The 27,753-nt window shown below is 48.2% G+C and overlaps 1 protein-coding gene across 2 annotated transcripts in view; it reads right to left on the bottom strand.

The window, feature by feature from the left end:
- Positions 1-4,963: 4,963 nt before the first annotated feature.
- Galnt9 (polypeptide N-acetylgalactosaminyltransferase 9) overlaps positions 4,964-27,753 on the bottom strand; it is an 88,394-nt gene continuing 65,604 nt past the window's right edge. For both annotated transcript variants that reach the window (XM_042055881.1, XM_038345150.1), the window contains 6 exons: positions 23,979-24,096; positions 12,180-12,365; positions 10,481-10,618; positions 8,083-8,178; positions 6,850-7,017; positions 4,964-5,840 (listed from right to left, as the gene is read on the bottom strand). In XM_042055881.1, the coding sequence (XP_041911815.1) occupies positions 5,694-5,840; positions 6,850-7,017; positions 8,083-8,178; positions 10,481-10,618; positions 12,180-12,365; positions 23,979-24,096 (853 nt within the window). In that variant the 3' untranslated portion in view covers positions 4,964-5,693. The remainder of the gene's footprint in view (positions 5,841-6,849; positions 7,018-8,082; positions 8,179-10,480; positions 10,619-12,179; positions 12,366-23,978; positions 24,097-27,753) is intronic.

A 27,753-nucleotide genomic window follows, 5' to 3' on the forward strand; every position in this document is an offset into this window, starting at 1 on the left:
TCTCTCTCTCTCTCTCTCTCTCTCTCTCTCTCTCTCTCTCTCTCTCTCTCTCTCTCTCTCTCTCTCCTTTTCCTTTGCTGAAGAGGATTCAAATCACTGTAGTGAGGACAATAAAACCTGAAGTGAAATGTGCCCCCGACCACACTGTCCTAGCCCCTCAACAGGCACCTAAAATGTGGCCTGGCCTAGCAGTGCAGGCTACATTTACTAGCTGGAGTACACGGAATGGGGTCAGGGAGCAGTCAATGCAAACCACGCTGAAAACTGCTTCTGGGTCACTGAGACTGCTGGTTTCAGTCACCAAAACGCACTAAGCACACTGCCCTCCGTCCCTTGCGACCCCTCCCACCTGCCTCCCTTGAATTCTATGTGAGTGCTGCGTGCACATAGGAACGTGGCGGCCATGGCTGGTATAGTCTGAGGAAGGTGTGGGGTCTGTGAGGAGAGGGCTTCTTAGGCCGGCGATCCGCAGGAAGAGGTGCCTGGGTGCGAAGCTGCCAGATTCACCCTTGCAGGAAAGCGAGGGCGACCCTTGGTGACAGCGCAGCCACAGTCCTGCAAAGCCCTTCATACTTCTGGCGTCCTGCTGCACTGACCCCGGCAAGCTTCAAAGGGGGCCTTTGAAAATCCCTACTGCCAAAGTTAACAACTCCAAAAAGCAATCTGCTAGGGAGAATTTTACCAGTCTTTAGAGAGACTCATCATGGATTCAATGTTGCCAGATCTTTTAGTTTCTATTAGAGATTCATACTTGAGTTGTTTTTCGAATCAATCAGTCATTGCAATGTATTAAATGATGCTTTCTTCCCTCTCCTTTGTCCTCGTCGTCTGTAATAAATGGTTCAGATTTGGTTGTCTTTGTCCTAATAAATTACTAAGTTTTGGGGGGGGGACCCACTGCAGTGACTCTCTTCCTTATCTTACGCTCACATTCTCTACATAGAGCAGACTTGCTGCCATGTTATGGAACCACCCTATGGAAGGCTGAGAGGAGAAAATGTCATCCCTCAGAACTGTGACCTTTGAAGGGAGAAATGAACTGGATTTGGAATTTGTCATCAAAGCCGGTAAACATGGCCTGGACAAGTGTGCCTCCATGAGGCATGTTCTAGTCATAGCCAGCCAGCACCACTCAGCCGCTGAAGAAAGATGGCCTGTCGATTTGTGTTAGTACAGATAAGCTATTTAATTTAATTTTAAAACTGACTGTGGGGTGCTTAAAAGAGAAAAAAGAAATAACAAACAAGCCTTCTCATCTTATTTTTCCCCAGGCAGTTAACTGAAGGACTTAGCAAGATTGTGAACTTAATTAACTCTGGCCATGTGGAAGCAGTCCCCGGCTGCATGAGGAGGCCACACCACTGGCAGGCACTAAGTCCTAAGATGCCTGTGCCGGCAGCTTCTCTAGGCATAGTTGAGGCTTTTGGGGAAGCCTGGCATTGCTTCTTCCCAGCTCCACTCTCGGGTTCCTGGGTTCTGGCTCTGAACGCTGCTGTGAAACCCAAATGCGTAATTGTCAGTCCCCAGCCTTAAGTTTTTTGGGAGCCCCAGGCTTAGGAAACGCCACCATGTTTCTTTAAACTTGTGAGACCCGGTCCTCTGCATGGAGAAGCATAGCTCAGGTCTGTCTGGGAACTTCTTCCATGCAGCCTGGGGTTCAGGTTCCAGTCTCTGTTCACCATGGAGCCTTCTATCTCTCAAAGCTGGGCAGTGACCGTGCTCCCAGGCTGGCCCTCTCGGGGAGGTGTATTGTTGTTCACTAACTGGTTCCTCACTGTCAGCAGCGAGGACACACTCTAGAGTCACTGTGAATACCACAGTAGTGGAAATAGATGCTCTTGGGGATACACGGGGTTCCTGCAAGTCTATGGTCACCAGAGGTCACACAGTCATGGAGACTGGTCTTATTTGCTTGTTTGAGACAGGGTTTCTCTGTGTAGCCCTTGGCTGTCCTGAAACTTACTCTGTAGACCAGGCTGGCCTTGAACGCACAGAGATCCACCTGCCATTGCCTCCCGAGTGCTGGGATTAAAGGTGCGTGCCACTACTGCCTGGCTACAGCCTTCCTTTTAAGACAAGAGTCTCACTAAGTTGCCCAAGTTGGCCTCGGACTTCCATCATTCTACCTCAGTCTCCTTGGAAGTTGGGGTACAGACTTGGGATACCAGGACCAGAGTATGAAGCCACTCCACTCCATCTGCTACTACTTGGTTCCTCTTGGGATCAGGAAGATTTCTTGCTGTCTTCCTCAAACTGTTCTCTAGCACCTCTGGATAAGACCTTACTTAGAAATAGGATCTTTTAAATGTGATATGAATGCAAGAGAGCTAGGGGTTGATGTCCTTATGACAGGAGAGGACACAGGCCCCAGGGAGACAGAGAGAGACATGATGATGGAGACAGAGCCTGGAGCACCACCAGCCAAGAGGGTCCATGACCTCTGGAGGTAGGAAGAGGTGGGAGGATGCTGCCTGAGGCCTCTAGTAGCACTTTGTCCTTTCCATCCCTGAGTAGGCTCTTGGCCTTTGGGACAGGGAGAGGCCATATTCGTGTTGCTTTGATTCCACAGTGGGTGGACCTTTCTGTGGCAGACCCAGGATACCAGTGCAGGAAGCAGGCATGGAGGCTTTTGAATTGGCCCACGTGGGAGAGAAATGTGTGGTATATAGATTGCAAGGCACAAGATGGAAACCAAGAGATTCCTCCTGGGAAGTCCACATGCCACCTGGGTGCCACCTAAGTGCCAGATGCCAGGTGGGATTTGTCGCTGCCATTCCCTTATGCTCACCCTGTTTGGTTGCTTCCCATGGGGCCCAGCCTCAAACACAGTCTGAGCCATCAAAGAATCTTTGTTGGCAAGTTGAACATTTTTATTAGGCAGCATTAAGTTCTGATGCATTGTGTCTACCAGAGAAGAAAGCAACAGCACCCCGCATGGAAGAACTCCCCAGGGAGTCCTCCCAGTTCTGTCTCCCAGAGCAGCCAGAACTCTGGCTACAAACGAGCTGTTTTCTGCCCAAATGACATGGATTCTTCTACATTGGACGTGAAGCCAGTTTAGAATTGAATTAATGAAAGAAACAGACTCATTCAGTCTTATTCAATTCTAATATGATTATTGTCAGAGAGAGACAGAGACAGGCAGACAGACACACACACACACACACAGAGAGAGAGAGAGAGAGAGAGAGAGAGAGAGAGAGAGAGAGAGAGAGAGAGAGAGAGAGAGAGAGAGAGAGAGAGAGAGAGAGAGAGAGAGACTATGTGAGACAGCCAGGCAGGGTGGAAAGAACCCAGTTAAGGCATGGAGAAGTGTACCCCACAAACCCTGTGACTGTGATCATTTTATACACAGTCACTTTCTTCCTCTGGGCCTCTGTTTGGCCAGCTATAAAGTATGGTCAGATGTTCTCAACACTACTTTAATGCATATAAAGAACTGAATCTCTCATCAATATAAATAGTGTTCTTTCTCTTTGTCTCTCCTCTTCCTCCTTTTTTCTCTCTTCATTCCCTCCCTTTGCTGGCTTTAGCACTGCCCACAATGGTATTAGATGTTATTCTGAGCCCAAGACTTATATCAACATACATGCATGCCACGTGTCACCATGAATTCAAGATTTGAAAACTGGTCCCAGCATAGACCGTCTCTGAGACAGACAGTATCTAGACAAGCAAGTACATCCTGCTGGCCATGGGCAGTATTGCCAACAGCACAAGCAGGAAGCACTAAACTCTACAGGAGACCCTCCCAAACACTCTTCTCCATCTTTGGCATTCCTGGGCAGGTAGGTTTTGGAGGAGTGTGTACCCACTTGTGAGGAGGTGAGGACGGTGTGGGATGAGCGTATCTCACAAAGCAGGTGCTCTATTATGCCTGTACCATAGCAAATGGAGGGCCTCAGACAAGGGACATGGAAGTCTTGGCCCCTACCTCACAGCCCCTCCCAGGCCTGGAAGATGCTGAGGAAGACAGGTGTATGGTTTGCCAAGGTTTGAGGATGATTTTAGGTGAGATTCTATGAGGTTATGGTTTGGCAGCCTCATCTGACTGCCAGTTTGCCCAGTGGGTATACTTCAAGACAGCTCCATGCTTATGAGCCTGTAATGTTTTCCATGTGAAGCTTCTCCCAGATACAGGAGGGGAGGTACTGAGGTTCCAGCTTTGGAAGGAGGATGGGAACACGTGTCCCGTGTCTTCCCCATAGTAAGAGAGCATCATGGTGTTCTGCTGGTAATAGCTCTCTGTATCTTCCTCCAAGAGGCCAGGAGCCTGGACTGTGGAACTTGGCTCACATCGGGCAGTGAGAGGTGTCCTGCTGTCTTCTGGCCCTTGTAGCAGTTTCCTTCCTGAATCTGGTGTCCTGAGCAGGGTGAGGTGGTGACCTCCTGGAAAGAAGCATGTTAGGAAAGGGAATGCCAGGCCCATGGCCCCTCTGAAGTCTGAACTGCTCAGCTGAAATAAGTGTGAAGAAGGCTGTGACAATTTCTATTCTGTTGAATAGAAATTCTTTCCTGCTGACTGTACAGAGGGACATAGGGAGCCAACAGTGGCCTATAGTTCTACCTCTATAGAGTAAGATGAGTCACTGTGTCCTGAGGCCACAATGTCTGTGAAGACATTGGCCATGTTCATACAACTCCCCTGACTTGTGTCTTAGAAACTTTGGCTTTCAGCTGCAAGTACAGCTACCCAGTGATAGGCCACATTTTCCAGCTCTGACCACCAGGGATGATAACAGAGGCAAACAATTCTGAAGGCCAGTGACTCCACATCTATCTTCCCCCTCGCCAGCTGTGCCACAACACAGTGAGGCCAGCCCTCCTGTACTAGCAAGGATGCCTGAAGTGTTTCCTAAAATTCAAGATATTAAGAGTGTTTGGCTTTGCTAGCTATGCAGCGTGGCCTGCACTCTGTGCTGCAGCTCAAACACTGTAGCCACAGATGGTCTCAGACAACAGGTATGGCTGTACGCTGACAAAACTTTATTTATAAAACAAAGGAAGGGCCAGGAGGATCATCTGATGATGCCCACTGCATACTTGGTAGAGCAACAAGACACTTACTTCCCAGACTGAGACTCATGCCCCATGACTGCCAGGCTGATCCTCAGGAAGAAAGGTGCAGGTGTTGTTTACTGGGTCTGTCTGTCCATGTGATCTCTCCCATTGCCTCGTTACCAAAGCACAAGGAGCCACTCTCTGAATTTTCCTTAGATTATGTTGAGGTTGAGCAGGTGAGTGTGGGGCGGCTGGGCTAGGAGGACTGGCTGAACCTGCTAGGAGGACAGGGTGCTTGGCATGAGGATGCACCTGCCTTCAGCACTCTTTACATTTGGGTTATGTACAGGGTTAGTACATGCGTGGAGGCTGTCCTCGCAGTCAGTTGGGGAACACTGTAGAAAAGGCACGTGATTTGGTATGGGTGTGCTCTGTCCTCAGATGTCCTCCCTCAGGCAGAGCTACCTGTCCCAAAGTCTGGTTCCTAAAGCAAACTGAAGCTGTTGCTCCCAGGCCTCCTCTGCTGTTTCAGGTGGCAGGGCCCAGCCCTGAGGTGTACAGGGCCCACATTGCTCTGGGTCTGTGGGGGTGGGCGAGAAGTTTCCATCCTGGCTCCAGTCCAGGATCCCCTGAGTCCTGTAGCACTCAAGAGTCCATGGGCCCGAGTGTGTGGAGGTGGGGTGGGGCAGAGGTCAGTGCCTGGTATGTTTGATCCAGTTTCGAATCATCCACTTCTGCCCTGAGCAGCGCTGCACCACCAACCGCAGCCCAAAGTTAGCATCTTTAGACATCTCTACCTCCAGACACCGGCCTGTGTCTCGGCTCACAATGGGACCACTCTGTAGGACAGGAGAAACAGAGTTAGCTTGGGAGTCCAGGATGTATTCCTGATGGGGGTGATCCCAGCCCACTCTGGTCCTTACACTATCACCATGAAGACCTAGGGACCTGTCTCCTTAGATTATGTGAATTTCCTCTTGCCCACTTCAGGTGGGCTAGCAGTTCTGTTCAATTCTCTGGGTTTCAAAGAGGTCCCACGAATGTATCTAGGGCCTCTAAGACTGTTTTTTCTAGGTTCTTTTTGGCCCCCTTAATTATTTGGTATATCTGTGATCCCCAAACCTTATGGGCCTTGGCTCAAGCCTGGTGACTTTGGAGCCATTTCAGCAGGTTCTTACATCATCCTTACAGCCAGAGTAGCTAGAACCCACTCTTCCTACAAATTGCCCCTCTGTGTGGGATCCCTGGAGGCTAGAGGCCAGGAGAAGATCAGAGAATATGTGATCCATAGGCTGCTGAGTGGATTGGGGACCCAGACTCCCATAGGAGTGGGGTTTTGGTAAGTGAGGGGGAGCAGGGCAATGGTCAGCTTCAGAACCCCGAGGAGCTCCAGTGGCCAGGGCTAGTCTTACTCCATCCTCTCTGCCTGAGTCCAGTGCGGGAGCAGGCAAGGCTGTGCCTTCCTTTCTCTTCCTGTGTGACTCTAGTCCATTCTTATCAGCTTTCTGTGCCACAGGACATGAGGTGGTCATTCCTGACTATCAACAGGATTTCACTGAAAAGTGCCTAGAAGTGCATGCCTCTGGGTGTGCCTATGAGGGTATTTGGGGACAAGGGCAGCCAGCATATACCCATCCCATGGGCTGGGGGTGAAGATGGAATAATAGAGGGAAAGGAAGAAGTCAGTTGGCATAGGTTTCTCCCTTCCTCCTATCACTGTGTGAGCTGCCCTATGGCAAATCTTCTGAAATCATAAGCACAAGTTAAGTCTTTCCTTTCAGCTGTTTCTCTCGGTCTTTGCCACAGCCATGAAGTCTGACTTTCCAGGGCTGTCAGCCCATTACTGACCTGAGTAAAGTCCCATAGCCTCTGTGTAGGCCTGGCTACATCCTCACACTTCTTCAGGGTGGGCATGCGCCCCTGGCCATCATCTACCAGACACTTGGAGTCTGGCAGAAAGGCGGTAGAGCCCAGGGGGCCTAGCTGCAGGAGGCCGTCAGCACTGTAGCGCACCAGCTGGGGAGACAGTGGGAGCTGTGAGTATAACTGAGGTTCAAGCTCAAGGTAACACATCCTGTCTGTGCCCTGGCCCACAAAGTTCCTCACTAGCAGGAGAATGTGGCGCTGCTGCAGTCATGTCCACCATGACATGAGCACTTTGTCAGATTCAGGACCCACTAGCACACACTCACTCATCTTGGACCTGAGAAAAAGGTGCAAGCCAGGAACTGAGTCACAAGTGTTGACAAGATAGGAGGGAAAGCATTTACAATTCCACTGATAGCCCCCTCTGCCCTCAGTCGGAGGTCATTATGCTGAAAACCAACCGGGAAAGGCCAGAAAAGCTTAACTCTCCCAGGGGCCACTACAATGGGTGGCACGGGGACAGTAATCTCCTACTCACTGGGCCACTGTGACAAAGCAGGTACCTTGCAGCCTGAAATTAAGAAGCACCCAGCAGATACTCGCTCTCTCTATCCATGTTGAAGGCAGCAAAACCATGGACTCACAGAAGTCCAGGTCTACCCAGATGTATGTTCATAAACGACGCTCAGGTTCAGAGAAGATAGATCTACGGAGCTCAGCACTTGCTGGGGAGGTAACATTATCAATAGCAGAGAATGGGATGCACTTGTGGCTGGGATTAGCCACATAGAGAAATGAACAACCCCAGCCCTAAACTGCAAAGGGCACTTAAATCTGGCAATACTGTCTCAAAATGACCCAGGCTTGCAAGCATGGCTAACAAGAACAGAATGGAAAACAACCTTTTCCTCCATCGTGTCTAGACCAGACAACACTTTATCATGACTTCCACTAATTTACAGGACCACCTGAGAAAAGACATGCTGCCTCTATCCCATTTAACTAATCCAGAAACCAAGGCATGGGGCCAGTTCATGACTTGCCAAGGCCCATTTGACCCAACGGGCTTGTTTTTAACTTAATGGCACCAACTGCCTTCAGAGTCCCAAGCTGCTTCATACTCTTTTAAACTTGGTCCCAACAGCCAAGGGATTCTCCATGACCCATCCCAATGCCTATCCTCCCTTTACTTTGGGAGGTCTAGGTGCTGCCTACCTGTGAGGACATGCCATGGCAGGGGTAAAGGATGGCCCGGTCATCATCTTCTGCCCCCTGGTCCAAGCAATAGCCACTGGCTTTACTGTTTCTCACCTATATCCAGAAGCAACAGAGAAACTGCAGGTCACTAAGGAGGATCCCAAGGCTGGAGGGAAAACTCCCAAGAACTCTCCCACTCTGTCTCCCACTCAGGAGCAGAGGTGACCACTTGGTAGCTGGCTGTGGGCTACCTGTAATGAGACAGGTATGAACTTCACATCCAGAATTCCCCACTTGGGATAAAACCCTGGGGTTTGGCATCTGCCTGGGGCAGGGCAGGAAGTACGGTGTAGTGTGGGTGCAAGGGGGAGGAGGTGGAAAAGATGACCAAGTGAAGGGAGTCTAGTTCCCTAGCAGCCTGGGAAGAGATGACTATGCTCGTCCCACAGACATTCTGTGAGTATATGGAAAGCTATCTGGCCTCCAGCAGGCGAGGCTGGATTTGGTCAATAGGATGGCTGTGTTACTAGCTTAGGGACATTCTGTGCTAGTATCTCCTCCCATGCAGATTCAGAGACTGTTTTGTCTCCAACACACTTTGGCCAAGGACTGAAATAAAAGTGATTGTGTATACTGAGCTCAGGAGACAGTTACTGGTCCCCCCCAAAGTACACATTGGGTCCCTCACTCCAGTTCCCAGCTGGTGGAGGAGTGATATGACCCAATCATCAGCCAAATCATCTCTAATCTATGTAACAAGCCAGGGCACCCACTTTGCAGCCCCCCAGGAGCAGTGGTGAACTTAGACTCTAACTCCAGAGTTATATTCTGTTTTATCCTACTGGGTTTCAGGCTGTGGAGTTTTCAATAAGTCAATCACAGAGCACACACCCCTAAAAGGACAGGAAAAGTCCTAGGGTCACAGCATCTAGAGTTGAGTATGAATCCCACAGTGGGCAGAAGTAGCAGGGACAATACAGCAGAACAGAGAGGACAGCCGCTTCCCTCTCCAACCACTTCTGGGAAAGCTCTGTGCGCACAAACTGGATCTGACTAAGGGGTGACCCCGCTCTAGGGATGGATGGGTCTGCAAGGACTACCCACAAGGCCCCTTGGCCATACCCTGGGTGCTGTTCTAGGGCAGTATGTATACCACCTCCTTCTCTAGGGAAGCTGGGCTGTCCTCATGTGGTTGAGAAGCTGGGACAAAAGGGATATGCCCTCCCCTCTTCTGTGGTGGGATACCTCAGATTCCAGACCTGGGCCAAAGTCAGAACACAGGGCCTTCTCCCTGGTTTTAGAGAGGGCTTTGTGCACAGATGTGCACTCTGGAACTTAGGGCAACACATACTGAGCTCAGAAGACAGTTGCTGTCTCAAGTGCTCGTGCTTCTGCATATGCTTAGAATGCATGCATTGTGGTGGGAATGTAGCTATGTGGCATTAGTGCACAAATGTGTGCAATTCCATGTTGGATGGAAACTTTTTCACATGGGTGAAAGTGAGTGTTTGGGGAGCTCCGTGTATGTGAACAGTAACAGTATACACCTGTGACCTGTGTGTGCACATATACCCATAGAAGCAGACATGCTTCAGTATGTATTTGTATGGCCTCTGATGAATGAGCACAAGATACATGCATGTATACACATAAATTCATGTATTCATCCATGTATGAATACACATTCATGTGTAATAATGCATTCATGCACACAGATGTGTGCAGATGTGTGAATGTGTGATGGGCCTGTGAGTTTATGCATTTGTCAGCATGTGTGTGATTGCATGTCTACATATGCATGTGTAAGCATGTGTGAATGTCTGTTTATACATGTGTGTATATCTATTTTGGAATATTTCTTTTTATAATTTATGTATTTTTGATAGATGAAGTGGTGCACACTTTTAATCCCAGCAGGAGGATCTCTGTAATTTTGATACCAGTATGGTCTACATCAAAATGTCTACAGAATAGCTAGGGACTCTGTCACCAAGAAACCCAATTAATTAATTAGTATTTATCTTGTGTGTAGCTGTATACTTGTCGTGGAGTGCACGTGGAAGTCAGAGGACAACTGAGGGAGATTGGTTTTCTGCTCCTACCATGTGGGTCCCAGGGATCAAACTCAAGTCCTCAGGCTTAGCAGCAAGCATCTTCCTCTGCTGAGCCATCTCGCTGATCCATTTATTTGGGTATATTCCTGCATGCAAATGTGCAGGTATGTTTCCATGTGAACCCAATAGTGGTGCTTCTCATAAACACAAGTATACCCATGTCATTTGGAACCTCAGTGTCCAAGAATGTGCCTGATAATATAAACATTTATGCAGGTGAGTTCCTGGAGTTAGGAGACAGGTGCTGGGGTGCTGGGCAAGAAGGTCCCAAGCCCAGCAGGGCCCTGGTGTAGAGGCGGTACCTCTCCGTACGTGAGCGTGTTGTTGTAGATCCTCATCTCAGGATACACGTTCTCCAGATACCATTTAAAGCTGCGGCATTTTAACTTCTGGCGCAGGGCCAGTCTCTCAGACACATCCCCAAAGTCCACTCCTGGGTTCTGTGGGGTACAGCATGCAGGAGAGTGTAAGTGTTGCGGATCCATGCTACCCTATGGTTTCCCATGTCAGGGATTCCAGGGGCCTGGGTTCACCATCCCTAAGCGTGGCCCTGGCTGCAGCCTTGGGCCACCATGGTCTCATCTTGACCTCCTGACCTGGAACTCACAGAAGGTTCTGGCTGTGGGTACAGATATGGCCTGTCCACAGCTGCCCTACTCTGGGAAAGAGACCTGTGCTCTGTTCTTCCTGCCTGATCTGTGTTGGATTTGCCTTGCTTCAGTGACAAACTGAGTTTGATTTCTAGGGGGTTGTCGCCATGACTGAGCCCCAGACACAGAATTTCAGCAAGCTATGAGGACAGCTACCCTTGGTAGAATGTCATGTGTTAATACTAGGGAGGCTCAGAAGGGGACCACATGGATCTCCACCCTGGCTAAGCCTACACTGCAGAGTTCATGGTCTTTCTAGAGAATTGTGAAACCTGAGTTGCTGTGGAGTTTAGTGCCCTATGTAGGCCCGAGCCATCAGAATATGAGGTGGATTGGGAACTACCCCATCCATGGCCCTCTGATGCTCCATCTCCCCACAGGTCTAGGGGTAGAGCAGGCTCAGGCCTGAGCTAGTTTGAGACCTGACACTTTCCATGTGAGGTCTTGGAACAGTCTCCTAACCTCACTGCTAGCCTTGTTTTGAGGATTAAATTAGTTGTAGTACTCCTGACTGAGGAACATGTATTTCCCTCCACTGAGTGGATCTGGGGCTGGTGAACCCCATGTGTGGCCCCTGTGGCCAGCTGTGATGTCCGATGTTCCTTTGCAATGTTAACAGAGGTATAGTTCTGGATAGACAACAGGAGTCTCAGGTTTTGCCTCTACACTACTATCCATCTAATGGGGTCCTGAATCGTGAGGCTGGAGGGAAGCCTGGAAGGGGACTTTGCAGGTCCTGAGTTAAGGTGGTCAGTCTTGTGCATCTCAGCAGGGTTGTAAGGAAGGGAGGTGGTCTGGTCCCGATGCTCCACATGCTTATCTAAAGGCCAGGTGTGCAGGCTTAGTGGCAGAGAGCCAATTCAGGATGATGAAGAGAGGCATGTAAAAAGTCTAAGTTGGCCAGGCATCAGTGACCCAAGCACAAAGGAGGAAGAGGAAGACTATTGTGAGTCAAGGCCAACTGGAGCTGCAGAATGAGACCCCATTTAAAATGAACATATTAATACAAGAAATCACACATGTGCCCTGAATCAGGATATAAGGGACAAGAGAAAAAAGAGGCTATTTGCAAAAGGCTGGACCAGCTGGAGAAAGCAGCACTCGGGTGGAGGTTAGGGCACACCTGACGTTTACTGACAACCTTTTGGTAGCTACCTGTAAATTACCTATGGTGAGGCGAAGGGTGTGGCCGCTGTGGCTGGATCAGTGAGAAGTCCTTTCCTACGTGACCCACCATGCAGGGGAGGCTGCCTGGAAATGGCCCAGTGTTCCAGAGTCCCTCACTCCAATTCCCTCCCTGGGGTCTACGAGCTTCCCTGTATCTGCCCACCCCACCAGGTACCCGCCTTACTGTCATAGGGATATTCCATGCCATGTACACATGGGACTTGAAATCATCCATCCACACCTCGGCAGCCCTCAGCGCATTACGCTTGGCATAGTAGTCAATGTCATTGTTGTATGGCTTCTTGGTACGCTCAATGTGGGCCACACGGGAGCACGGGAGTACCTCCATGCTGCCGCCACACTGCCACACCTGGGGTGAGAGGATTGGACCTGGTTAGAGCCGAGGAGCCCACCTGACATGCCAGTTAACCCATACCACAGGAGGACAATTGGTCCAGTCGAGTCTGGAGCTCCTAGGGGCCTGGATATTTTGGGTTTCTCAGAGGAAGGTGTCTAAGAAGAAGCATGGACTAGGGGCTGTATCCACCAGGACTTGGGCAAGAGGCTGCCTCCCCTTTGGGATTTCCTGTCATGCCTGATTTCTCTTCCATGATATATGATTGTGGATTTGAATGCCACCTACCCCACTCAGAGCTCTGGGTAGTGATTCTCAACCATCTCCCTATCCCAGTTGCCAGAGTCAACCTATAGTTGATTTGGGTTGACTAAAAAAAGGACCCAACATCAACTGAATTGGAACCTCCAACCCCTGACCCCGGCTCATTTTTAGACGCTTTCTTCCCAGTATCTGGTGTTATTTTGATAGCCTTTGAAAATACTAGGCGAGGGGACTGGGCTACAGGAAGTAAGTCACTAGGGTGAAGGCTGCTTCCTGTTGCACTCTGCTTCCTAGTCAGGCATGGTGGGAACAACCACCTCATGTTTCTACCACAGACGCACCTGCTTCTGCTGCCATTCCTTCGCAGCCATGGCAGACTGAGACTCTTAAAACCGCAAACCCAGGTAAATGTCTCCTTGCTTTAGCTGTTATTGGAGGCTTAAGTCACAGAGAAGCGAAGAACACACGCAGCCTCTGGTACCCTACGCAAACGCATGATCCCAGTAGAAAGTAGAATAGCTTGCTTTCTCAGAAAACAAACACTGAAGCCCCTCATCTGTGGCTCTGCAGTAGAAATTGATTTCACACTCTGGTTCCCAAGCACAGGCTTTGCTCCAGCCATTTCAATTATGTTTAGCTCTCCCCAGCTATAGGGCAAATCTCCATGAGATAGCGAGTGGCTCAGTGCCTTCTCTCTGCCCAGGAATGGGATGTTTGACCAAGTGTTACTGGAGTGTCCTGGGTAAGAGCTCTGATTCTCCGGCACGGTAAGTAGGCCAAAGAAGATGCAGACTGGGAGAGGAGTTCATGCTCAGCCTGTCCCTAGGGCTGCTCCGCATCATGTCAACATTTTGAACTGGGACTTGCACCCGTAGATCCCTGACATGGACCTTGGGGCTTCTCGGTATCCATAACTGTGAGTGGATTCCTAGGTCCACCTAGGTCTTGCTGGTCTGTTTCTCTGGAGAATTCTGGTCAATCCCCTTTTTGTCCTGTGCCAGTACTTGCTCCCATCAAAATAGTGTTCTGTGACCCACACAAACGCATAACATCACCTGAATTCAACCACAAGAGATGCAAGGGGATTGTAATTTTTATTTGAGACAGGGCTTCTCTGTGTAACTATTCTATCCTGGAGCTCTCTTTGTAGACCAGAATTTCAAATTCACAAATCTGTATCTGCTTCTACTTCCCCAGTGCTGGGATTAAAGATGTGCATCACCATGCCCAACATAATGGAGTTTTTTTTTAAATAACAAGTTTCACAGGCATAGTGACAATGCCTGAGAGAAGTACCTTGAAGGAGGTGTACTCATCACCTTGAAGGAGAATGTGTGCTCATCACCTTGAAGAAAAAGATGGGCTCATCACCTTGAAGGAGAAGGTGTGCTCATCACCTTGAAGAAAAAGATGGGCTCATCACCTTGAAGGAGAAGGTGTGCTCATCACCCACGGCCTCAGTCATTCACCTCCACTGCTGAGGGCCTGAGCTCAGTGAGGCTGAGCAGCACACCGGGAATAATGTTGCTTGCTTTATGAACAGGGAGACACAGGAAGGTGCCTAGGGCATGATGTGCCTTCTGGCAAAGATCTGTTTCCTGTGACCTATTTCCTCCATCATGGCCCCGCCTCATGACCTAAAGTTCCTACCTCTCCAAATAGCACCACTAGCTGGGTATCAAGTCTTTGATATACAAACCTTTGGGGACATTCCATTTTCAAACCATGACACAGGAATGAAAACAAGAGAATAGCCAAGACATTCTAGACAGATAATGAGGCCATAATTAGTTACTAGACATAAAGTATTTTACAAAATACTTTAAAATGAGGTAACGGTTGAAAGTAGAAAGCTCAAAACAAGAACTACATATATATAGACACACACATATATACACAAACATACACATGTACCACACACATATACATACATACATACACACACATATATATGTTCATACTACTCACACAACAATGCATGCATACACACAACACATCAACACACACTGACACATAAGTACACAATCAACACACACTTGCATGCACACACACACACACACACATAGTACATGACAGAGGCTGTTGTTCTTGTGACAAAGATTGGAGGGACCTCTGTTTTACAGCTGTGTAGAGGCAATTACGAGGTCATTTCTTTATAAGCACGCACTCTACACTGACCAAGATCTTGGAGTGGAAACATTGTGCCACCAACAGAAAACACCAAGAAAAGCCCTGTGCCTAGAATGACAGCCAGATGCCACAGGAAGGGGCTTCCCAACCACACAGGGAGCTAATATCCCTGAGGGCAGAACAGCTCTTCAACCAGCCAGAGAAGGAGCGGCAAGTAAGAAAAGCCAGGCAGGGAGAGAAAAACATATGGTAAACACATGCACACAGCATTCACACTCATTCAAAACCACAGAGCTACATCCTTAGTGTCTGTTATATTTGCAGAAATTAAAAAAAGACAGTTGATCAGCCCCCGCATGCCACAAGGCCTGGACAATGACCTCTCTCAGGCATCACTGACAAAAAAAAGTCCACATACACTATACTCACATATACACACTTACAGAAACTACACAAACATGCACCCATAACACATTGCACACATGTACACAATATCACACATGTACACACACATATATCATACACATGTGCACATACCACACTCGTATTACATATATATACATACATACATACACACATATCGCATACATACACAGATGCACAAAGACCACACTATACACCATATATATGCACACATATACATACATACCACACATGTATACACACAACACATATGTATACACATACTACACTCATCCCACACATGCATACACCATACTCAATAGACATATAGATTATATATTTACATACATGTGTACATATATACACCACACATATACATACACAGACATATATGCACACACATATGCATGTACCACACACCATATTAATATATATGCACTCACAGATACACACATACATATACTCACACTGAAATATACCACACATATATATCCTTTTGAGGGGAGGAAAAAGGCCTAGCATTTGTATCAAAAGCTGTATAAACACAAGCCTCGTCTCACTGGTAGACTCCGTTTCCAGAGCTATGTAGGTAGTCTGACCAAGCCATCACTTCATGTCTGATGACACAGAGAAGCCACAAGTGCCTGCCAGGTAGTTACCAGAGCCCGTGATTCTGAGGATGTAAACGAAGATGAAGGCCAAGAGGTGGTGGTGCACGCCTTTAATCCCAGTTCTTGGGAGGCAGAGGCAGGTGGATCTCTGTGAGTTCAAGGCCAGCCTGGTCTATAAGAGCTAGTTCTAGGACAAGAGCCAAAGCTACAAAGAAACCCTGTCTTGAAAAACCAAAGCCAAAAAATGAGAGATGAAGATGAAGAACTTATGGTACATGTGTGCAGCAGACTTGCAGCTCCAGCAGGTCACCTCAAGGATATCTGCAGGACCACAGCCAAGGCACAGACATAAATAACACATGGCAATGCTCAACACATGACCTATTACACGCATGTGCACACACATAGCCACAAGCAGGCTCTGAGCAGGGGCACACCTGACACTGACAAACTGTGTGCAATTTCAATTCTATTTGAGCCAATGTGTTCCACCCATCCCCATTCACAGCAGGACAATTTCATAAAGGGAGTAAAGCAGTGGGTAAGAAGGCAGGTGAGCGCCTCTCGCAGCCACCGTGAGCTCCCACTGCATACACAATTCCAGGAGTTAGTTCTCATGTGCTCCTCTATAATGGATGGGGAAACTGAGGCTGAGACAGAGAGCAAGCAGAGGCAAGCCTGAAGGCAAGTCTCAGGGATCTGTGAAGACACACTGCCTGTGATGCTGCTTCTGTGCATGAGGCAGCCGGTACCATCCATCCTCTTCCTCCAGGTAAGAAGGCTCAGCTTGTGGCCACTCTTGTCCAACACCCAGAAAGCAAGGGACCCCTCTGCTCTGTCTCACACCGGCATTCTCACTGAGCTACTGTGGTCCATCAGATGTGCCCAGGCCAGCCCTGCTGCTTGCCTGGTAGAGTTGCTTGGGCTGTGTAGCCAGTGCCCTTAGAAAAGCTCTTGGCAGCCTACAGCAGTTAACAGCGGAGCTGTTGGAAGTAGGCTGCTTCTAGGCTACCCATTGGCAAGGGGCAGTTAAGACACCCCAATATAAGTAACATTAGTGTGTTAATGACCTCACATCTAATACACAACTCACCTTGAACTCAGAGCAGATATCCTCTTGGGCCTAAAATATCATCCTGGGGAATGGCCTGCTCCCTGCCTCAGACATACACCTTATTAGTGCTCATCATATTAACTGATCAGTTTTAATGTCCTGTCTCCTCTCCTCCCTGTTTTACTAGATTTTGTTCTCAGAAGCCTGAAGACACAGCTCAGTGTAGAACATTTGCATCTCCCAAGTCTAAAGGTCCTTGGTGCCACCATGGAGCACCGAGGGGCTGAGGGTTCTCCGTGAGGAAGGCTGGGAAGATGGGGGACTCTGAGGGTGACACCTGAACAGAGAGACATGAAGGGGCAGTGGGAGCCAGTCAAGCTATGAGGCCTGTGGGGTAAAGTGTCCCTGGTAGAGGGTCAGCAGTATTTGGGGTAGGTACCTGTTCAGGATGCTGGCTGCAGTCACAGGCTCATGCTCTACTAGCCACTCCCTGTTTCCACTGCTGCTGACCTGTAATTAATATGATGACCCACATAGCCTTCCTAACCAACTCAACCCAATTAGAGAAACTGTGGTCTCGAGGACAATTTTCATCCCTGTGATTGTAGGGATGCCATCTGCACATCCCCTAATGAGGAAAGTCCTGGAGCCAATTAGGGGGAAAAGACTCTGTCTCATCCATTAGGTTTAATAAAGGTCAGGACAAAAATCTAACAAAGTCTGGTCTGGAAAGCCAGCTGCAGAGAGGAAACTCAAACACTTGCTCCCACATGATAAACTTGCCTGAAGCTTGATATGCTTTCCGTCATCTACTGAGAATCACAGCTAGCCCAGGGCCCACCGCATGGGGCCTTGCTTGAAACGGATTTTTACAAGGAAAAACAAAGAAGAGACTTGAGACCCTGTTCTTATTTTGTAGAGCCACTTCCAAAAAGTGTGCTCTAGGGGCTGGTGAGACTGCTCAGTGATTGAGAGCACGGTACAAGAAGGAAGGGGATGGGGCGAGCATCTTTATCCATCCGCATAGTAGATGGCTGCTACAGGAGTTTCGCCGTAAATGGAGGAAACACATTGCCTCAGTTTGCACAAAGGACTGAAGTTAATTGGTACAAACACACCGGCCACACCCACTTTCTGTCTATAAAAGCCAGCTGTCTATAAAAGTCATTGGGAGACTCCCTTCCTGTGCTGACCCCAAGACATGATAGCAACAGGCTGACCAGGCGACACATTAAGAGAAGACTATCTGTGGTAGTGGGACAGCAGAGGCAGTTTAGATTGCAGCTGTGACAAGAGGCAGCAAGAGTTCCATGGAGGGATGGGGCAAAGTAACAGGGAGCAGAAACAATACAGGGGAGCAGAGGAAGAGAGTTGAGATTGGATAAAGGAAGAAAGAAGAAGAAAGAAGAGAGCCATAGATGCTGAAGAATGGGCCCTAGTTGCTGGAAGAATGCAGAGAGCGGTAAAGCCTCAAGGGCTAAAAGATCCTGACTTCCAAAGCTGGAGTGCTGGGACTCTTGTCACCCTAGATCAAAGGGTCCCAGCACCTAAGTGATGGAGGAGAGTTATCTGTCTATGTTTCTTTCATTGGTTAATTAATAAAGAAAACTGCCTTGGCCCTTTAAGAGACAGAAAATTAGGTAGGTGGAGTAGACAGAACAGAATTGTGGGAACAAGGAAGTAGAGTTGGGGAGACGCTTCAGGCAGTCTCCATAGGGAGTCTCCATGCTGCTCCTCTCCGAGATGGACGCAGGTTAAGATCTCTCCTGGTAAGCCACACCTCGTGGTGCTACACAGATTACTAAATATGGGTTAAAGGAAGATGTGAGAATTAGCCAATAAGAGGCTGAAACTATGGGCCAGGCAGTGTTTAAAAGAATACAGTTTCCGTGTAATTATTTCGGGTGTAAAGCTAGCCGGCGGCCGGGTGGCGGGTGGCGGGACGCAGCCCTGCCGCTTCACACTACACCTAAGGCTTTCTCGAGAGCTGTGTCACTAGAAGTTGACACTTTCAGCTTCTCTGTGGCTCTCTGAAGCTGAGGATCACAGGAACTGCCAAGTGTTTGGGCTGTTGGCATTTTAACGCCCAGGGCAATGAGCCTCCATCTGGAGTGTCCAGAGCCTCCATCTGGAGTGTCCAGAACAGTTCCATTCTGCCTTCTGAACGGTCTGGAGCCAGAGGCTTCTGGGTCTGCTAGCCCAGTCCCAGGCCTAGAACTGCCAGCCCTGGAGGAGCATCTCTTTGCGGCTCAGAATTCCTATCTGGGTAGAGCAGAAGGACCCAACCAGCTGGTGGTAACACTGAACGTTTCCCCTCTGTGTGCACACAGGCACAAGTTCCCCCATTGTCTCTCAGGACAGGGTTGAAATATAAGGTTAGGCAAGCATTTCAATTATGAGTTATTAAAACCCTCCCCAGCATGGATCTCAGCTTCAGTGATCAGACACACCAGAGACCATGAATACATTAGCTGTGACAGGATAAATAGGTCCTTGGGGACACCATAGCCACACCCAAGTTCTCACAGTGGGTGGGGGCATGGGTCCTGGAACAGGCAGAGGTGTCAGTCATCCAGTGGGGTAGGCTCTGGGACTTGGGGAAGGGGTGCGATGGTTAATTTGGATTGTCAACTCAGTAAGACTTAGAATTACCATGGAAACACCTCTGGGCCTGTTGTAAGGACGTTTCTAGATTGGGTTAGGTGAGGAGGGACAATCTACTTTGAATGTGGGCAACACCATTCCATGGGTTGAGGGTCCAGAATAGAAAAGAAATCAGCTGAGCACCAGTGTCCTCTCTCCTCTTTCTGACCATGGACACAGTGGGATCAACTGCCTCATGTTCCTGTTTCTGTGACTTCCATGCCGTGATAGGGAGCACTTTCAAACTACTGACCAAAATAAACCTTTCTTTCTTCTGTCCGTAAGTTGTTTTTATCAGGCATTCAGTCACAGCAGTAAGAAGAGTGACTAAGACCAGAGACTAGTGACACAGGGACACGGTGTGTGAGTCCACCAAACCCAGAGACCTGGACATGGCAGCTGCTCTCCTGAGTCATCATGGAGATGGGTTCCAGACCTGGTTACCTCCCTCCTTGCTCCTAACTGCCTTTGTCAGTAACAGCTGTCTCTCCTGAGAAACTTGCTCTATAGCCACCTGCTTAAAGAATGAAGAAATTTAGAAGACCATGACCTTCACCCCACAGGCAGTTCCCCAACAGCCACTCTGTCCCCTCTTAACCATCCCTGTGCCATCTGTCCCCTTCAGTCAAGGCCACAGGTACCCTGTAAAGTGACAGCCAGCAGCGATGGCTTGCCACCACTGTCATCCCACCTGTCTTCTGCTGTCTCGGGTTTGGCTTGGTACATATTCCTTGTTTCCAGACCATCCAGGCACTGAGTGGGGGTGGTGATGGACTGCAGCTGCCCAAACCCAGGGTGCCCTGATTCTCCCTGCTTGCAAGTTCCTTTTGTTTACACTTATGTGCTGGACCTAGTGGTCAGTCCAGCACCATTGTGGGGAACAGGAGGATAGCCTGAAGGGTCAGCTAGAATGACACTGATCAGGCAAAACATCTTCCATGATTACTAATGACTGCAGAGATATCCTTTCTCTGGCAATTTCTAGAACCACACCACATGGAGGGCTCTTGGAGGAGCCATCTTACACGGATTACTTTTTAATACAAGAGCCATGCTTTAATACTAGGGAACACTGACATTTGGGAAGAACAGAGATTCCTGTGGATTCTCTAAGAAAAGGTGCCCAGTAAGGGGCTGCCCCCACAGTTAAAGGGACCTGGAGTCACACAGGTGTCAGAGGAATCAAATTGGGTACTTGGGGGAGGGAAGGTCACCTTGGTTCCTTGCCATAGGCCAGATCTGGAGAGGCCTGTCCTGTAGGCTCCTGGTTTGGGGGTTCCCCCAGTACTCTGGGTCCCTGGATAAGTGGAGTTCATCCCTGCAGGAGCCTTTTGGAATTCAGATTTCGATTTTTAACAATGAGAGCAGAGGCCGGGCAGTGGTGGCACATGCCTTTAATCCCAGCACTCGGAAGGCAGAGGCAAGCTGATCTCTGTGAGTTTGAGGACAGCCTGGTCTACAAGAGCTAGTTCCAGGACAGGCTCCAAAAGCTACAGAGAAACCCTGTCTCAAAAAACCAAAAACAAACAAAGAAACAAAAAACAATGAGAGCAGAGGATCTTGGCTCAGCCTCCAGAGCCTTAGGGTTGAGCGGGGAAGCCTGGCTCGGAGGAGTGCTGGCCTTCCTCCTGTCCAGCTCCGCAGGGTTTTGTAAGTAGGCTGTGTTAGCTCATCTTCCCTTCCTTCGATGCCATTTCCCCTTCTTCCCTCTTTTATGATTTATTTTACATTTCTGAGACTGTCTGTTTCAATGCAAGCTCCCCTAAATGCAGTCATAAATAAAAACAGAATGTACACGTTAGGCTCACTCGTGTTTCACACACATGAGGGACATGCATGTTACACCCTCTTGAATTCTGTGTGCAAGTCTCTGCAAAGAATAAGAGCTACTTTTAGGTGGAGCCATGCCCTTACCTGGTCCCTTAAGGATTAATCCTGTGGGGCAAGTCAGGACCACCCCTAGGAAGGTGGGTTTACCTTAAGAAAATGTACTTTTCCTGATGTAGAAAAAAACCCAAAGTAATAGAATTGCTGTTATAAAGGATTTGTAAATAGATTTGCTTAGGTGACATAAAATTACACAAAATAGAATTTAGTTAAGGGGGTGCTGCCCCCAAATATTTCAAAGGTAAGTAGCATACTAACCAGGCCTGTTAGAGATAAATAAATTAACAACGCTAGGATATAAATGCTTGTTCACAAAGATGGACCAGCCATTAGACTAATCTCCAAAGAGCATGCCTTTGACATGTTCAAGGGGGCCGTGCAGGGCCACAAGCAATGTTAATTCCTGGCCTGCCATAAAACCCCCAGTTCTCTTCTTGAGAAAAGCATAATTCTGCCAGATGGATAAGATGAACCTAGGTAACATTTACTTGAAAAGAACAACACTGGTTGAATAATTTTAAGGAATTATCCTGGCGAAATCTTTGCTCCGCAAGTCTCCCACTTGCCCAAGTGTCATACTTGCGCTCTCCTTCCTGCCACCACTAAATTGTTACACGTGTGACCTGGGGCCAGCACCTCACAGGGAGGGAAGGATGGCGGCATCCTTCTGTAAGGTGCATGAGCCTAAGCTTCACCAAGCTGGTAAAGTCTTCTACTAGCAGCCGACCCGTATGTGGCCCTTAGCCCCAGCTTGACCGGGTGCTTAATAAAGAGACTTTCCTTCATCTCTCAGTGTGCAGAGAGATTTCTCAATGAAAGGACTATTATTTCTACGACATCCCTTCCCAGAATATCAGTCCTTAGTGCAGTCCCTAGGAGCCATGAGGTTCTCCTGGGTCTGCCCATCTCTGTCTGCCTACTCAGGAAGATTCAATGATTCCCTTCTTTTTATCTGGGATGCTGGTTAGAGTTTAACTCCCCAGTGCAGTCTTTGGCCTCTCTTTCTAACACTGCTATCCCCACAGCCTGGCTGCTTGCCACCATGTGGCTGACCTTGACCTCCATGCCTGCTCATCTTCTCCATTCTCCTCTTCCACCAGCTGTAAAGCTCACGGCTCACCTGTTCTTGGGTTTTTCTGCTAAATCCTAGATTAACCTCAAGCTTTCACCTGAGTTTTCTTTGTCCTCCAGGAGACCAAGCGCCTAGATAGGCTGCCACACACAGCCTCTGCCCTGCCCCCCTGGCCCTTTGCTATCTCAAGCAGAACTCTGTCTGACTGCCACTCTTCAAATCCAACCTGTTTTTTTTTTCTTTTTCAGGATAAAACAAAGCATTGAACACCTGTTTTCTCTACAAAACACTGGCTTGGAACAAGGCTGAGAACCAGGCCCTCCTGGCTTGGCCTTTGGCTGTAGCGAGGTCTTTCTCAAAGTGAAAAGACTGGCTATGTGGGTGCTGAATTTAGACTTCAGGATCTGGTGGGAGGCACAAATAGCCCCACACCTCCGAGATGATGTGCAAGACCAATATGGCAGGAAAGCTGCGTTCCTCCCCTCTGCCCACTGCCCACTGCCTCCATCCCTATCTCCTTCTCAATTCTCTCAACTATGCCTTGTCTTCGCTGTCTATTCTCTCCCATGGCACAAGTCAGAGGGACCCTAGAGAAGATAGCTAGAAGTCTGGTGCTCCATGTCCTACTTCACGGCCTAGGTGTGTACCTTCCCATCTCTGAGGTAAGGCCACACAGCTCTTGGGGCATCCATGCTGCCTCAGAGCCTTGCATGGGCCAGTCCTTACTTGCCATACCCTGCCCTGCTGTCCAGATTACTGTAGCTCACTAGAGTATTTCCCTAAATGTCTTCATTGTAAGTAGTGCCCCCATCTCGTCTCCCTGCTTCATCTCCTACTCTGTCCTCTCCTCTAAGGGACACTATTTCTTTTCTCTAGTCATTTCCTTCTCTAGAAGCCAAGATTTGGGAAGGCTGGTTATCCTCTCCTGTTCCTTCTGTAGCCATAAATCCCAGATATGAGGTGTTTAGCACATCTGTTACTAATGGTTCCAAGAGGCCCAGTGTCCTAGGGATACAGAGGCAAAGGCTCAGGGTAAGGACTGTGCCCACATCTCACTAACAGGGGTTGAATAAGGGTTCGTGATTGTTTAATCTCATCCTACAATCTCTCTGCTTGAGGTCAAGGTCCATGCTCTGCAGAAAGGCCCATGTGCCCAGTTCTGCTTGTCAACTTCCACTGCAGGCTGTTCCCAAGCTCCCCTCATAGAAGCATCGATGCCTTCTGTGGCTGCTCTGCCTTCCCGCTCTAACCAAGGTGGTAGGTATGTTGAACTATGTCCAATTAGCATGAGGACCATTGTGTTCCCCACTGTGTTCACCTGGGGCTCCTACTCTGAGGATGAGATTTTCCCATGCAACCCCACCAGCCCATGTGGATAACACATGCTCCATCTGCTTTGATTGGCTCACAGGCAGAACTTCACTCTTAAAACTGTTGGCAAGGACTCCCACTAGGCCTTTGTCTTATCTGGGCTAACAAAATCTTCCAAGCAGCATGGGGTCTTGGGCCCATCCTTGTAAGCAGTCTTGGCTACCCCAGAGCATGCCAGTCTTGTGCCCACTCACCCTCATTCCCAATTCAATGTTCTCTGCGCCGTACACCTCCATGCCTGGGTCCAGCAGGCCAATGTCCCTGAAATACTTCCGATCCACCACAAACGAGCAGCCAATCATGGCAGGTGTCCTGGGAAAGAAGAGATACCGAGTGAGGGCATCATTATGGTGCCGCCCAGAGCCCAGTCTGCCTGTGAGACCAAGCTGAGTCTGCACCTTCATATCCCCATGCTTCTTGTTCCCACAGACATCCAAGAGTATAGTGAAAAGGTCATTTCTTCAGCTGCCATGGGTCTGTCCTTGTATACCGTAAGCCCTGCCGCTGACATGGACCTGTCCTTGTATACCGTAAGCCCTGGCAAAACAGTACAGACCAGAGTGGGTTTGGCCACTGTTTTCCACATGCCGTGCCCCTAGTCTTCTTCCTTCAATGTCTCGTCTTGTTAGTGTATAAAACTTCAGGAATACATGGGGCAGTTGTGGAAGTTGTACACTACTCAGCTTCATGAACCTTGACTGACATCAGTCTGAATGACAGGCTCTGAAGTTACAGAGTCAACAGCTACGCAGCTGTAGTCAACAGACTACCTGATGTGGGAGAGTCTTCTGTTTGTGTTGATTTCATTCGTTAATAAAGAAACTGCCTTGGCCAGCCCTTATGTGGGTGGAGTAGATAGAACAGGAAGAAGGAAGTGAGGTAGATGGCTTGTCAAGATGTGAGTAAGGGGCTAAAACTAATGGGCCGACAGTGTTTAAAAGAATACAACTTGTGTGTTGTTATTTTGGGGCATAAGCTAGCCAGGCGGCTGAGAGCCGGGCAGGATGAAAAGCAGGCCTGCCTGCAGCCCCTCACTACAACTACCAGCTGCCGTGTAATATTTCAAACCCACACACTTAAAAATGGCAGCAAAAAACCTTTTGGCATTTTGTTGAAATCATGAATGGATATGCTAATTATCTAGGTACCAAAAATCCATAAATGTCAACAAGGCAATGATGGTGCACACCTTTAATCCCAGCAGCACTTGGGTGGCCGAGGCAGGTGGATTTCTGAGTTTGAGGCCAGTCTGGTCTAGAGAGCAAGTTCCAGGAAAACCAAGGCTACACAGAAAAACCCTGTCTCTAAAAACAAAAAACAAAAACTAAACAAAACAATCCATCAATGTGCATACCCCTGGGAAGAGGTAACATGGAAAGGCAAAGACTAATAAAGGACCAGGTGGCGGTGGAGAGTGAGTGGCCACCGTCCTGAAGACACTTCGTAAGTGTGAATGGATTGGCACAGGGTGGAGTATGCTAAGTCTGCCAGGCAGGATGAAAACGACTGAAAAGATGAAGAAAAGGCAGTACCAATGTAGAGAGTACAAGACAAATGGGGACTGGGAGCCACTCGCCACACTTTGACATTCTAGGCTTTGCATAGCAGATTCTGTCTCAGATGAAGGATGGTATCTCAAAGTTGTTTTGATTTGCATTTCCCTGATAGCTAAGGAAGTTGAACATGTCCTTAAGTATCTTTTGTCCATTTGAAATTCTTGTTGAGAATTCTCTGTTCAGTTCAGTATCTCATTTTTAAATTGGGTTATTTAGAATTTTAATGTCTAGTTTCTTCAGTTCTTTATATATTTTGGAGATCAGACCTTTGTCTGATGTGAGGTTGGTGAAGATCTTCTCCCATTCAGTAGGTTGCCTTTTTGTCTTCATGACTGTGTCCTTTGCCTTACAGAAGCGTCTCAGTTTCAGGAGATCCCATTTATTCATTGTTGCTCTTATTGTCTGTGCTACTAGGGTTATATGTATGAAGTGGTCTCCTGTGCCCATGTATTGCAGGCTATTTCCCACTTTCTCTTCTTTCAGGTTCAGTGTGGTCGGATTTTTATTGAGGTCTTTAATCCATTTGGACTTGAGTTTTGTGCATGGTGATAGATATGGATCTAGCTTCATTCTTCTACAGGTTGACATCCAGTTATGCCAGCACCATTTGTTAAAGATGCTTTCTTTCTTCTATTGTATAATTTTAGCTTCTTTGTCAAAAATCAGGTGTTCATAGGTTTGTGTATTAATATCTGGATCTTCAATTCAATTCCATTGGAATAAAAAACACCAATGATAACCTATGCTGGAGAGGATGTGGAGTAAGGGGAACACTCATCCATTGCTGGTGGGAATGCAAACTTGTGCAACCACTTTGGAAATCAGTGTGGCGGTTTCTCAGAAAATTGGAAGTCAACCTACCTCAGGATCCAGCAATACCACTCTTGGAAATATACCCAAGAGATGCCCTATCATACTACAAAAGCATTTGTTCAACTATGTTCATAGCAGCATTATTTGTAATAGCCAGAACCTGGAAACAACCTAGATGCCACTCAATGGAAAAATGGTTAAAGAAAGTGTGGCACATCTACACATTAGAGTACTACTCAGTGGGAAAAAAAAAAAGACATCTTGAATTTTGCATGCAAATGAATGGAAATAGAAAACACTATCCTGAGTGAAATAACCCAGACCCAAAAATATGAATATGGTATGTACTCACTCATTAGTGGATTCTAGCCATAAACAAAGGACATTGAGCCTATAGTTCGCAATCCTAGAGAAGCTAAGTAATAAGGTGAACCCAAAGAAAAACATATATAGATCCTTCTGGAAATTGGAAGCAGACTAGACCGCCAGACAAAAGTTAGGAGCATGGGGGTGGGTGGGGTAGGGGGAAGGGGAGAGTGGGGAGAGAGAAGGGAGAAGGGGAGGGTTGGGAGAGCTTGGGGGTGTGAGATGGTTGAGATGGAGGAAGGACGGATATGGGAGCAAGGAAGGAGATATATTTATTAAGGGAGCCATTTTGGGGTTGGCAAAATGCTGGGCTCTGGAGGGGTTCCCAGGAGTCCACGGGGATGACCCTGGGCAGTGGAGGAGAGGGTTCCTGAACTGGCCTTGTCCCGTAGTCAGACTGATGACTATCTTGAATATCACCATAGAACCTTCATCAGATGGAGATAGAGACAGAGACCCACATCGGAGCACTGGACTGAACTCCCAAGGTCCAGTTGAAGAGCAGAAGGAGATAGAATATGAGCAAGGAAGTCAAGACCACGAGGGTTTGGTCCACCCACTGAGACAGTGTGCCTGAGCTAATGGGAGCTCACCAAATCCTCTGGACTGGGACTGAACCAGCATGGGATCAAACTGGACCCTCTGAATGTGGCTGACAATTGGGCCAGACTGAGAAGCCAATGATAATGGCACTGGGATTTGTTTCTACTGCATGTACTGGCTTTTTGGGATCCTATTCTATTTGGATGCATACCTTCCTAAGCCTGGAGGTAGGGCCTTAGACTTCCCACAGGGCAAGATTCCCTGCCCTCTCTCAGGACTGGAGGGGGAGGGAAGAGGGTATGGGGGGAGAAGAAGGGAAGTGGGAGGAGGAGAGGAAGTAGAAATTTTGATTGGTATTATTTATAAAGTAATAAAAAATAACTATGTTGAATAGGAAAAAAAAGAAGATTCTGTCTCAGAACAAAGGCATCCCTTGACATTCAGAGCTTAGCCTCTCCCAGGCCACAGGACTCTGAGGGACTTGTCATGGTCTTCCACAGCTCCTGATGGTGAAGTCAGTAGAGGACACAAAGGGCTCCCGTCCCTGGCCTTCTGCAGGCTCAAGTCTTTCCAATAAAAAAAAATCAAGAGACATTGGTCTGCATCGAGCTGAACAGAAGCATTCTGCTTCCACTGGCTGGAAGGCAGCAGTGAATCAGCTGAGAACACCATGGTATTAAAAAGCAACTGT

The sequence above is a fragment of the Arvicola amphibius genome, chromosome 10 (assembly GCF_903992535.2).
Source record: "Arvicola amphibius chromosome 10, mArvAmp1.2, whole genome shotgun sequence".
Classification (NCBI taxonomy): domain Eukaryota; kingdom Metazoa; phylum Chordata; class Mammalia; order Rodentia; family Cricetidae; genus Arvicola; species Arvicola amphibius.